At 34.9% G+C, this 12,834-nt stretch overlaps 2 protein-coding genes across 2 annotated transcripts in view; one reads left to right on the forward strand and one right to left on the reverse strand.

The window, feature by feature from the left end:
• LOC135693720 (A disintegrin and metalloproteinase with thrombospondin motifs 18) overlaps window positions 1-12,834 on the reverse strand; it is a 34,964-nt gene that overhangs the window by 6,438 nt on the left and 15,692 nt on the right. Inside the window, exons 17-23 of the mRNA XM_089111100.1 lie at window positions 9,346-9,664; window positions 8,533-8,742; window positions 7,949-8,078; window positions 7,295-7,496; window positions 5,446-5,608; window positions 4,654-4,792; window positions 3,596-3,852 (exon numbers count right to left, since the gene is read on the reverse strand). Of these exons, the coding sequence (XP_088967226.1) occupies window positions 3,596-3,852; window positions 4,654-4,792; window positions 5,446-5,608; window positions 7,295-7,496; window positions 7,949-8,078; window positions 8,533-8,742; window positions 9,346-9,664 (1,420 nt within the window). The remainder of the gene's footprint in view (window positions 1-3,595; window positions 3,853-4,653; window positions 4,793-5,445; window positions 5,609-7,294; window positions 7,497-7,948; window positions 8,079-8,532; window positions 8,743-9,345; window positions 9,665-12,834) is intronic.
• LOC148959056 (UPAR/Ly6 domain-containing protein cold-like) lies at window positions 59-2,663 on the forward strand. Its single transcript, XM_089111102.1, has 2 exons — window positions 59-360; window positions 2,018-2,663. The coding sequence occupies exons 1-2, from the start codon at window positions 321-323 to the stop codon at window positions 2,350-2,352; spliced, it is 375 nt and encodes a 124-aa protein (XP_088967228.1). The 5' UTR covers window positions 59-320; the 3' UTR covers window positions 2,353-2,663.

Genomic DNA, 12,834 nt, shown 5'->3' on the forward strand with positions numbered 1-12,834 from the left:
GAATGCATGATTGACAAAGGAAGAACAAAATAGCCACCTGCAAAGCTTTTACATCAGCAAGTACTAAATATTTTTCCAAAAGAATTGCATGAAAATATTCAGAGCAAATGGTGGGAGGAAAACAGAAATCATAAAGCACTGTCCCTTTTGTGCATCAACTATGAATTTTAAAACTGCTGATAGAGAAATTGAGTGACTCAAAGAAACAAAGTGAGGCAAAGACGGTTTTCAGTTGAGCGTGGTTTAACAGTTAAAAGTTGACTTCATTGAACAGTTTTAAAACTTTCCATATTGCATCAGCACAAATTCAACAAAATATAATGCAGTCCATTATCGTTGTATTATTCTTATTTTTGCAAGGTAAGTTTGTAGCTTGTCCTCAGCCTTTTTCAAAGACATTACTATTAACAGTATCTTTAATATAAACCCTTCATAATCCTATGCGTCATTTAACTGTGTTTTGAGCTACCATAGTTACTACCCATAGAGACATTCGCGTTTCAAACTCGATCAATTACCCAAGCTATTTGAAAACATCTTTAAAATTCTCAAAAACATACTTTTTTTGCTCTTATTTTGAAATGTAAAGAAGTATAGAGGACGTAATTTAAAAAACATCAATGCCGTTTTCTGTTGCTATACTGGGAACTCTGGATGGGCTTTATGTCTGATGGATCAGAGGTATGTTTAAATAACTTCTGGTACTGCAAAATTGAAGATTGCGTGGATAAGGGGAAGCATAACATTCTACAGTACTGTTGTATAGATTTGAGAGGTCACCGATTGGTCGAAAACAAGGAACCAATCAATCGCACCCTTCTTCTTATATTTTTTTTCGATCCACACCTAGATATAGATTTACTGCTTACCTTTGGTCATTACCCTGAGGAATATGTTTTGTTCCTCACAAATTTGTTGAGGAATGAGAAGTATCAGACATCTAAAATCTTTCTTAGCTAGAATTGCTAATGATGGGAACATTCATGTATTTGTCAGTAAGAGACTTTTCTTTGGTTTAAGCTTAATAATATAGGACCGTTTGAAGTGCTTCTATAATGGGAATTCTATTCCTTGTTTCTATCGAGTTTACAAAAGATCAATGTATTGCTGCATCGACTTCTCTAAATACATGGATGTTAAAGAAAAGGGGTTGGGAATTGCAAAGCGACTGGAACCTGAGACTGAATTTGATATCTCTTTTTGATGTCACGTTAAAAGGAAAGCATGTTGAATTCAATTTTAAAAGCAAATTGAAATCTTATTTCATAGACAACATTGTAATCAACTTTTCAATTCAAGGAATAAGATAAAGGTTCTAGTCACAAATTTCCCCAAACAATGTTCTAGCCTGAATAACTCATTGTGTCGTAATGTTTTTACGTCAAATTGCTTATCAGATCTGTTATGATACAGAGCTACTTTCCCATCAACCTGAAATTAAATGTATTGTCCAATGTCTACAAATTTGATATCACTTTTTTGAGATTAAATAACACCTTGAAACTGGATAACACAGTAGAAACCTAATTATTTAAGCTGGAGCTTGTTAAAAATTCTCACTTTTTTGCAGAAATTACACTTTATTCGATTAATTCATTGGAAGACCTAAATAAAATTTACTTGACGTATACGAATCCCGGTTTCACGAATAAGCATTCGCCCTGCTTCCAGAAGCCTTAAAAACATGTATTTACTAGAAATTGAAAGAGATTTGAATGATATTTATCTCAAACAGTTTAACTATATTTTCGTTGCCTTTTAATGTCCGCTTCCAAGATACTCACGGGATCTCCTTTTCTTTGTGTTTGCTCAGTTTTCTCTTCAATTTTTACTGCTCGACTAATTGAGCATAAAAAGTAGAATATAATGCTGACGTGCTATTCACAGATGAAGAGCGTTTCTAAAAGTACGTCCCTGCAAGGATGTCTCCAATTGAAGGTCACAAAAGAATGTTCTTGAAAAATGTAGTTAAAAATGTCACTGAACGAATGCTAAAATTGTTCTTGTTTATTTTCAGTTGATTATTCAGCTGGACTAAACTGTTGGGATTGTGAAAGTGACATGGATTGGAGCAAATGCAAGTTGCTCAAGACAAAAGAATGCGTTTGGCCACAGACAAGATGTGGCAAATTCTATACCAAACAGGGAGCTGTGGAGACATACAGACGTGATTGCTTTACGGAGGAGTATTGCCGCGTGAAGCCGCAATGCACATCGCAGTTTTCAAAATGCGAAATTAGCTGCTGCGAAGGAGATGCCTGTAATGCAGCTAATGTTGCAACAATTCCGTTGTGGTTGTGCGTATTATCAGCCATGGGTGTTTATCTAATATTCTGTCTGCAGCAATATTAATAAGCAAAGAACTGATCCTATTGTAGATTAATAATAGCTCTGACTTTTTTGATTTAATGAATATAAATGTAAATAGAAAGCATAAATATAAGTGCCAGGACGGGCATAAGGATGGTGATATGAGAATGGCTGAAATGAAGCCTTTCCTATCAACAGTAACAAGAGTTGCTTTCTTTCCTTGGAATGTTTTTGGAACTATAAACTATGTAGGGTTTAGAAACATTAAAGGTTACTAAAATATTGAGATGGAGTTTAACAAATAGAAAAGAGAGTTGAGAAATACGCGATAAATATTGTGATCCATAAGTCGATTTGAAGATTCTATATTCTTTAAGCGCTGCTGGTATTGAGACGATCTGATGTGATATTATTCAGTGCATATGCTTGGTCATAGAATAACGCATTTCTAAGTTGACAAAGGAATTTGTTAGATTCATCTTGATTCAGTTTGGTTATAGAGAATCAACAGATATAAAAATGCTGATGCCCAGACTTTATCGTGATATGTTTCACACGAATTTCACTGCAAGGTGTTTAAAACACACTCATTTGGATGTAACCAGCAAACTGATTCCTCTATGATCAACTCAGCATCGAATGGTATTCTATTGGCATGACAGAATGCAAAGCTTGCAATATATAGTCAAGTTAATAAAAAATTGTTTACGTCTGATGCTCATAAAAATGATCGGATTTATAGTGTCTTTCCGACTTTAACAATCGAACATCTTTTCTCCTAATGTAGTAATAAGTTGACAGCAAATTTCATAAATAAAACAAGAATCAAAAATGATTATATTCCAAATATTAAAATATTATTCTTTTACAGCAATAAAACCGAACACAAAAAGGCGAGCTCAATCAAGACACGCTTGGCATTTCATTCAGAAAGTATCACTTAGTATCACTTAGCTGCATTTTTTGATGCAGTAATATCAGCTTTATAAGGATAGTAAATAAGCATGACAAATCTAAAAAGAAAAATGACAGGCAGCTACAAAATACAAGCTCTTCTCTAGAATCTATACCCTTTCTTCAAAATATTTGAAAATGCTTTCAAAAGCCATTTTTCTTCTTGGTATTGCATTAATGGAATCTGAAAACTTTTATTTTCTTGTTAGCTCTAAACTTTATATCAAAAAATGTATAGTGACATTTGGGTGGTAAATGATTTCGGTCTTGATATTTCTATTTATTAAAGTCTACGGTATCTAAGAAAGGAAACCCAAAAGAGCGGACTCACCAACGATCTTTGAAGGCATTCCAGGACTATCAATGGCTACATACTGTATTGAAAACCCTTTGCTTGTTCCATAGTCATCGGAAAAGAACTTGACGCAAACTGTGTTAGTTGTTGACACGATGGAGGCGTTTGAAACTTCATTGCCACAGAAAAGAGTAAATGACTTAACCACAGGGTCACCGCATTTCCCATCAATGATGCGCAAGAAGTCTCCTTCACAGGCAGACTCTGATTTCCTTGTTCCATTCAATTTCAAGCTATATTCAAAGACAAAATTATCAAGGCATTTTTTGCCTTGAGAACTGTAACAATCATCGGTATTGCAGCTGTTCTAAAATTTATATTTACGATTTCAACGAAATAAAGCTTCGTGTCCAGCTTAAGAATGGATTAAGTGCAGTAGTTATCCTGAATATTGGAGATTTTCATAACCGCTCGAAAAGTTTGAGAATTGGTCATGTTATGTTGAAGGGTCTTTCTTTAAAAAGAGCTACTTTATTTGAATCAATATTCTTGGTATGTCATATCCTGGTCACTATTGTTAAATACTTAGTCACCAGTGTAATATCAATGCACTCCCATTGTTAGATACTCGATAGAGCTTTACCTTCCCACCATTTTATCTTGTTTCATCTATTGCATGGGGCAAACTAGTTAAGGGAATAGCCCGGTTGATCAAAAAAATCTAAAAAACTTTTCCTTCTAGAAAGAAATTTTAAAATGGTCATGAAAAAGTCAAAACATAATAACTTAGCAGATTTCGCCTGACCTAATGACAGAGTTGGTTGATGAAACTGGAGAATGAAGAAGTTAAAGAAGGTGAAAAATTGAAAGTGAAAAGGAGGAATAAGAAGACAAGGGCGATAAAGATAAAGTAAAAAGAGAAGAATAAAAAAATTAAAGAAAGAGAAAAAGTAGAAGATGAGTAAAAAGGGGCGAATCAGAAAGAAAAAAGAAATGAAGGGGACGAAAATAAAGGTAAAGAAGGAAAAGCAAGAAAAAGAAAGAAAAAGAAAGATGTAATTGAAAAGATGAAAGAAGGTAAAGAGGAAACCTACTCTGTCAACTGCAATCTTACTACTTTCCCATCGGGAACTGTAACTTGACTCAAACACTCTTTATTATTTGGGTAGTGATTTGGATAGTTTGGCGAAGAAAAACTACCATGTAGTCCAGTAATATTTCCACCACAATTTCCTGCAATAAAATAATTAAGAAGAAGTACATTAATAAACGCAATTCTCACCAAATGAATTCTGAGAGTTGTCTCAAAAAGGTGACAGCGTACGGTAGAAAAGACCGACATCACATTTGCACCAAAACAGTGTTGGTTCCAGAGTAAAATATCATAGATTTTATTAAATCTGACAGCACCAAAGCATTTACAATAAATAAGCAAAATTTTTGAGAGGGAGATGAAACTATTGATATTTGAAAAATATTTGAAATATTTTAAAATATTTGAAATTGTGTGAAGCGTACAAACATTTTTCAGGCATTTTAGGAATAAATGGGAATAAATATTCTAAGAAAAATCGATTTGCTTTCAAATAAGAAGTATCAATTTAAGCCATATTTGTAAATTTTTGCTTAAAAAACTTTCCTTATGATTAATTGCTCATTTTTTTTGTGGACAAGTAACCGATTTACAATATATTAGTTAATTTAGTTAACTTTTTCAAAGGATACCTACCAAAAGTTTTCAGCTTTTGATTGTTATTACAAGATAAGTGCTCTTAATCAGGAACGATAAAATGCATTCAAACAAAGTTTTAGCTTTATTTTACTGGAGTCTCAGTGTTCATGATCATATCTCATGGAGCGATGAAAACATGACTGATAAGACAAACCTTCTCCAGGGCAAGGATTATGAGCATTACATATCAGCTCTCTTTGCGGCCTCTCGATGGGCTTGCAACGACTGTCAGGGACAATTGCAAATCCTGTGTTTTGAACATACGATTTGCAAAATACCTCTCGTAGCTGCACTCCTCTACCGCATGTAGTAGAACACTGCACGTGAAGAAAAATATTACAGTGAAAGCTTTGAACATGGCCAACTAGAAGCAGGAACACATCGAAATCGAAAATTTGCGAAAGGTATGTGTTTAAATTTGATTTTTAGATAACTTCTAGTTAAATTTGCATCTTGAACATAGAGTTCATCATTTAATCATTTTTTTGAGTTTCATATAAATTTTACAAATTCAGAGATGTACATGCACATAAAAGAGATTTGAGGTTCTTTGCTATTCGTAAACTTAGAGAAAGTGCTAAATTAATGCTTATTTAAGACTGAAATAGCAAAAAATTAGATAGTTTCTTTCATCGTTTATCTAGGCTTTGAGCAATTGGGACTAATTTGAAAACATATTAACAGTCTCTCTAGAAAGAAAAAATAAAATGCTGTAGTATTTGATCTTGTTGAAATTGTTCAAAAAATGCTTCCGTTGATGATGGTCGATTGTGTGTCATACTTTATGCATGGAGAAAAATTTCATCTTCTTACATTGCTCTTCTTTTCAAAATCAAAGTTAATAAAAGCGGACGGTCAGTGCAAAAATTGGTGTCAGTAGCATAATGATACAGAGAGATAATCAAGTTGGTGAAACGGTGGTGACATAAGGGAAGGGAGTTTGAAATCCTCACATTTTATTTCATCAATGGTATTGAGTGAATCTTAACTGTTTCAGGATCTGCTATTTAGGCCTACTTGCTATAAAAGAAATAACAATCATGCATTTTTCAATTTCCCTACATTCAATCATTGGCTTCAAAAGATTTAACTTAACTTGTCTGAGATCCTATCCATTACGAAAGAAATAATATTTTGGAAGCATTTTCGCATGTTTCCTTGCGTGTTTCAGAAAGTGAAAACCGTTGCAACTAGCATCCGTTTACTACGTATGATCGAGCTTTCGGTCTACAGATACATGATCAAGCAGCTTTCTAAGCATCGTATTGGTCATGTTACACAATAAACAGAACATTTCGAGAATGTTATTGCAGCACATTTTCAAATAGAGCTAAATTCACCAGCATTCCTTGATATTTTCACAGTAAAAAAGGTTAGATATATTTAGCATTTTAATATAAAGATTAGTGCAAATACCTGTGGGTTATAAACGTCGTTGCTGTTTGGCAATCATTATAATTATACGATCCACAGTCACCTTAGAGTCATAGATTAGCTTTCAAGTTTGTTTCAATATATGTTTTTGTTATGTTGTATCTTGCATTTCTATCTCATATTGGCTTTCCAAGCACGCGTGGCTGTATATCGATATCAACAGCACATTCACTTTCCTTTAAGCTCTGTTAGAGAAGAGCGTGCTCCGGTTTTTTAAAAGGGAGATCGTATATTTTAGGAAGGTATATTCAAGTTTTTTTTAGAGATGAAAATTGATACATTTTTCAAAAGTTGAGTGTTTGTGGACTTTGCTCCATCACACGACAAAGGCCAGCTTACAGAAAGAATATTTAACCTTCTCTTACGACTTCTCACCAGTTGACTTATGACTTGATGCAATTCTCTAATGCACAAAAGAGAATATCCACAACTGGGTTTATATTTTCCGTCGTGTTCTTTCGGACCCTTGTTCCGACGTTTTGTACTCTGAAGATGGTTAGACGAAAAAGCTCTAAGTGGTATTTTCTGTACCGCCAAAAAATTATTCAAAAAATGAATAAAAATTGCACCTTTCCAAATGGCTCTGTGATCCACTTGGAGGGACAAGCCTGCTTGTTACAGATTCGTTTCGCGGCAGGCTTTTTCTCAGAATTGCATAAACTGTCAGGAACCAAGAATTCTTCGCTAATTGTTTTGATGCAGAAGATTTCTCTTGACTGAATGCCTGCGTCGCAAGATTTTGTACAAGATTGCCAGTCACTAGCAACCCACCTACAAATAGATAAAAAGAACTTGGAGATCAATTTTATTGCTTATTCTGTAAAGGAGAGGAATTATAAGCAATAACTTGCCCAAATTTATTTAATCGTCTATTCGTTTTCCAGCTTGATAACTGATAAAGTAATTACTGATACTTCCTGATATTACTTAGTATTGAACCATTAAAAGAAAACTTAAGATATCAACAGCTGTAAGTTACTTTAACATAGTATGAAACTGGTAGCATTTGAGTTATTTGGTGGAGGCAGGGTATTTGATTAGCAGGACTTGATATGGTCGCCAGCAAATTATACGATCGACACCAAATTATTTTGGTAGTAATCAATATAATTAGGAGGGAATTGTATAACCGACAGAAAAAGATATGATTGGCAGTACATGACATCATTATGAGACCTTTATATGATTGACAGTACATATCATGATATTATGTAAGTGCATACTTAGCAGTACAGCTCGGCATTTTACAGGCACGCACCCTGGAGACTGGCCTAGGAAGCATGCTACAAAACTTGAGTCCCACTGGAGAACCATCGTCCACACGGCGGCATTCAGGATATAGCGATTTTGTTCCTAAAAGAGCAATTGAATATCTGAGAAATGATTTAACAATTCCAAGACAAAACCTGCTACCCACCGCATGTTGATAGTGAGCAAAAGTGAAAAAAATATTTTTAAAAATCTTAGAGGCAAAATGGCAACCTTGAATGGTTTCTTGTTTTGGCTAATTGGAGGTTAGTAACCTGTCCCTTAGCTGAAAAGACTAAGATAGCAAGCGAATGTTTTAAATTATCTGTGCAGGCAGTTAAATTAAACTACAATAACATTTGCCCTATATTTCATGAGTTATGTTTTAGTTTTGCTTTTGCGAAAATTGCATCATTATGTAAAAGAACTGCACTAGAATGTATCTACTGTGTTTGAAATTCGTTAGGTATACATTTACAAAACAACTACAGCTACTGGAATATATGAATGTTTTGTACTTCGTGTGCAAAACAAGCAATCATAACGCCAAAACACGTACCTATGCCACATGTAACACTGCATCCTGTTGAAACCGTTACCCATTCAAATGACTTTGGACTAGTGATCTCAGACTTTTTGTGCTTTAAATCAAAGAACTTGTACCTTTCAAGACATTTGGCGTCCTGGCTGCATTTCTTTTGCAGTACAGCTTTCATTAATTTCCGCAAAGCTTTCAGCTTTCGAAGGGCATTTAGTAAATGGTCTACACCTTTAAATGAAAAACATATTTCTGATTCCGAGCATTTTGATATTGCTTGCCTGAGCAGTATGACTCAGCACATGTGATAAATCTATGAATACTCAGACCCAAGACTATATGAAACAGGGCCTCCGACGAAGGGGGGGGGGGGAGGGGCCTTGGTAGGGGGACCTTGGCCGGGGGCTTAGGGGTGTTAAATTTTCCCTTGCCCCCCCCCACTTTTCAACCTTTGTCGGAGCCCATGTGAAAGCAATCCACCCAAATTTTAAACTGGGAAGTTAACAAAGAACTGGATACTTTACAATTGGCTTAAAAGCATGACCATAAAAGCCCATTTGGTTATAAGCGCCGAAGCTTATCAAATGTTTAAAATTTTGTCAACCTAAGCATTCCTTTCATGAACAAATAAAAATAACACAATGTTGGTAAAGCATTGGTAGCCGAACAAATTAAACCAAAAAGGTTTTGGCATCAATGATAGCGAAATGAAGGTAGGAGCAGTAAGCCAAAATGACATTGAAGATTAGAAAGATTTTTATGAAAAGCTAAGACAATTTTTGTATCTGTTTATACATCTCTGAGACTTTTTATATGTTATAAAATCATTATTACCTGTTGAATTGTTAACGTTGCCACTTTTTGTCTTTGCAGTTTCAAAATAAGTGGTGTTTTTATTTGTTTCGTTAATGGAACGACTTCCAGCGTCCGTCATATTGTGTGCTACTGTTGCATTGATAAATGCAGTGACATTGCCAGTGTTGTGGAAACTTTTTGTTCTGTTGGCTTTTCGGTCAGTCACATTAACAAATATTGCAGCTGGATTTTGCATCTTGGCGACAAATTTCTCCCTGCAAGACCCTCCATCGCCTTTGCAGACACCACAACGATCAACTTTTTCTTTTGATCCCAGTTCCATATCACAGCCAACACTCTTGAAAACAGAATTTTGAACAACTTTTATGGTTGGAGTTGAATGAATTTCTGGTAATGCTGTCACAAGAAAGTTGAAGGCACTTTGCACCGTCAGTCAACCGTTCAGCATTAATTATAGGATTTGCAGCGCATTTATGATCGAGAAAGTATTAAGAATTAGCGTATTTTCCGAATGGATACGTAACAATAAATCTATTGTGAAGTCCAACTAATAAGAAATTTTAATGACCAGCAAAATACGTTGGGCATTCTTCCATTATTTATCACTTATAAAGGAAAATATTATTTACCTCAAACATTCTTTTAAACCTTTTTAGAGGTGGGTAATTCGTAACAATAGCGTCATATATGTGTCCAAAGGTATTTTTCAAGAAAATTAAATTGAAGCAAGATTCCAGTAAGCCCGAAGTCCGTGTTTATTGAGTTATAAGATAAAGATTATTCAAAGATAACTCAGATAACTCACAAGTGCTGAGCGTAGTCAGACACAGAGCTTTCGTAGTACTTAAAAGTGAAACCTTAATTGCTTGGGTGATGAATAGTTTGATGAAGATGTTGCTTTTTAGGGATATTCCAGGATATTGTTAGGATCCCACATCAACATGGACTCCAAGGTGAAATATGGTTAGGTAAAAGCTTCGCAGTCATCTCCAGATACAGAGGATGGCCACGTTAAAATAAATTATGGGCCATAAATTGGTCGAAATGTGTAATTAGCTCGTCAAGTCTTTAATAAGAATTTAGCTTTTAGAATGGCAATGTTACTTCCTTCAGGCTTGGATTTTTTAAACGACATGATTCATTACAACCAATTATGATTCCTATTACGGACGATGGACGAGAAAAGAGACTTACACAGAAGTGAGAAACCCATCAGGGCTGGTAAACCACAAGGAAGTACACTCCCCTCACAAAAGTAATGCACCACCTCGAAGGAGGGAAAATGGCGCAAGAATTATCGGAAGCAACTGTTGCGCGAATTGATTGTTTTTAAGTGGCGAAGGGGAATGTGTCGGAAGTGAAACAACCACCAATCAAAACTTCAATCTTTCTAGAGTACTTTTTTCACGAATTACAGTTTCAAAACATCTTTTAACAGTTTCAAATTTTAATATTTTGACGGGAGCTATGAACTTTTGAAACCGCTTTATGCCATCTCGAATTGGTTGCATATTATTGGGCAATGTATTATTGTGGAATTTCATTCCAAACCTGAAGAATTCTTTTAATTAAAGATTCTTTGGTTCTTCAAAAACCTTTAAAATCATGGTTCGTAATGTTATTCATACGAAGCCAAATATTTTCAACGATGTACAAATCTGGACTTGAACGACGCCACGGAAAAACTTGAATTCTTCATGTTCGGAAATAAATCGTTGTAAAAATGGTTTCCTTTTACGCAGGTGAATTTCTCATTATTCTTCGTTTGTAAGAATTTTGAGCTGCAAAACTTTGCTCAGCGTCGAGTTTCATGTCTTTTACTGTCCCTTGGTGTCAACATGGTGAAATAAAAAAGACAAAATTGCTACCTTTCTAACGTCAATTTATTGAAGCTGTTGTGTGGCTGCCAAAATTTGCTATAAAATGTGCCTATTTCACCCAATTCATGCATTCAAATGCTTTGTATTGTAAAAATATTGAAAAAAGTGCCACCATTTTGAACAAGGTGGTGCAATACTTTTGTGAGGGGAGTGTAGATTAAAAAGCAATAGATGAAAAGATTGAGGCAAAATCCAAGTCTACAATAAACTGCATTAAATAGAAGTACAATGCCTAAACCAAGGCTCAGAAGATTGCATGTTTGAAACAATAAGAAAGGCGAGACAGAGGTAGAAAGTCTTGCGGGCCTTGTAACAGGTAAAAACAAGTAAGGGTGAAATGAAAGGGTCTTGAAAGATAAAAATTACGTCAAAAAGAGATAAAGATCACATTTTCGACATTTCACGAATATGGAAAATAATAACAAGGAAAGAAGAAGCAGGGACAAGAATATTTATCAGAAGAGATAGATAAGTCCTATTAGTTACTAGCATTGAGGAAAAAGATGAGGGGATGGACGTAGGTCTAGAGAATGTCCTATTTTTAGACTGGAAGTATAGAAGTGTCTAGGAAAAATAAAGGTGAATCCCGAGAAGACAATTTAAGAACATACTAACATCTGAACAAATTCAAGATGCGTAGCTGTATAGCATCTTGGGATGCCAACACACTGAAATTTGATGGAAAGAAAAACAGAAGAGAGTAAAGCTGGTGTTTATTTTTAGATTTAAAACATGAGAGACCTGCTGTATTGATTGTTTTGCTCGCTGTTTTCTAAAATTAACTTCATCTTCAATTAATTCCGGTTTTCTAAAATCTCCGGATATTTACAGTTTCCATTGCAGATAAATGTTTTCCAGATAGCTGAAAAATAGCCAGAGTAGTCCCACTTTAAAAACAAGCAACCTGAAACTCGATCAAACTGCAAAACAATTTGAAAAAATTTGGATTTGAAAGAATATTTTCAACAAAATGCCCGAATATTTTTTAAAGAAACAATTATTCATTTCAAAACCAGGTTTCTTGGACAGGTTATTAGTATGTGAAATTGAAACTGTTCCCTACTAGAGTTGAAAAGTTGGCGAACTGATGATGAAGCTGGGAGGGGGGGGGGGTTTAGACCTGGAGAGGGGAGGGGTTTAGTGCTTTAACAATGTAAGAAGAACAGACGATAGCTACATGAGAAGCTTAGTATAAGAATGGAAATTGAACAATTATTCGAATTAGGGGGATAGGAGGTTGAAAAGTATGTCATCTGGAAACTAGCTCTTTCCAAAACATCCTGCCCCTTTCATCGGTAAAATTGAGAATAGTGTCATCACTGGAAGGTATTTGCCCCATGTCATTAGGTCCATAAAGCGCTGGTCAGAAAAATAGTTTTTGACAATTTGACAATTTGACAATTTAATTTGACAATTTGGATGAAAATGTGCATTACAAAATCACTGCATCTGGAGCCAGTGTCTTTCCTCTAAAATTGTGCTGCCGTTATTTCATCCTTCAAAATCGGTCCCTACAGACTGCAAAAGTTTGGTAAAAGGAAAATTCTCCATGATTTAAAACATTACAAAGAATCAAAGACGTAAATAATCCATATCATTGCCTTTTTATTGAGTAATCTGGAACGGT

This window comes from Rhopilema esculentum, chromosome 11 (genome assembly GCF_057945365.1).
Source record: "Rhopilema esculentum isolate cy_ngs chromosome 11, ASM5794536v1, whole genome shotgun sequence".
NCBI lineage: Eukaryota > Metazoa > Cnidaria > Scyphozoa > Rhizostomeae > Rhizostomatidae > Rhopilema > Rhopilema esculentum.

Bases quoted from the DNA above. Each gene is read 5' to 3' on its own strand.
- LOC148959056 (XM_089111102.1), top strand. From the start codon at position 321: ATGCAGTCCATTATCGTTGTATTATTCTTATTTTTGCAAG. The intron at 361-2,017 runs GTAAGTTTGTAG...GTTTATTTTCAG, and splicing joins ATTATTCTTATTTTTGCAAG to TTGATTATTCAGCTGGACTA.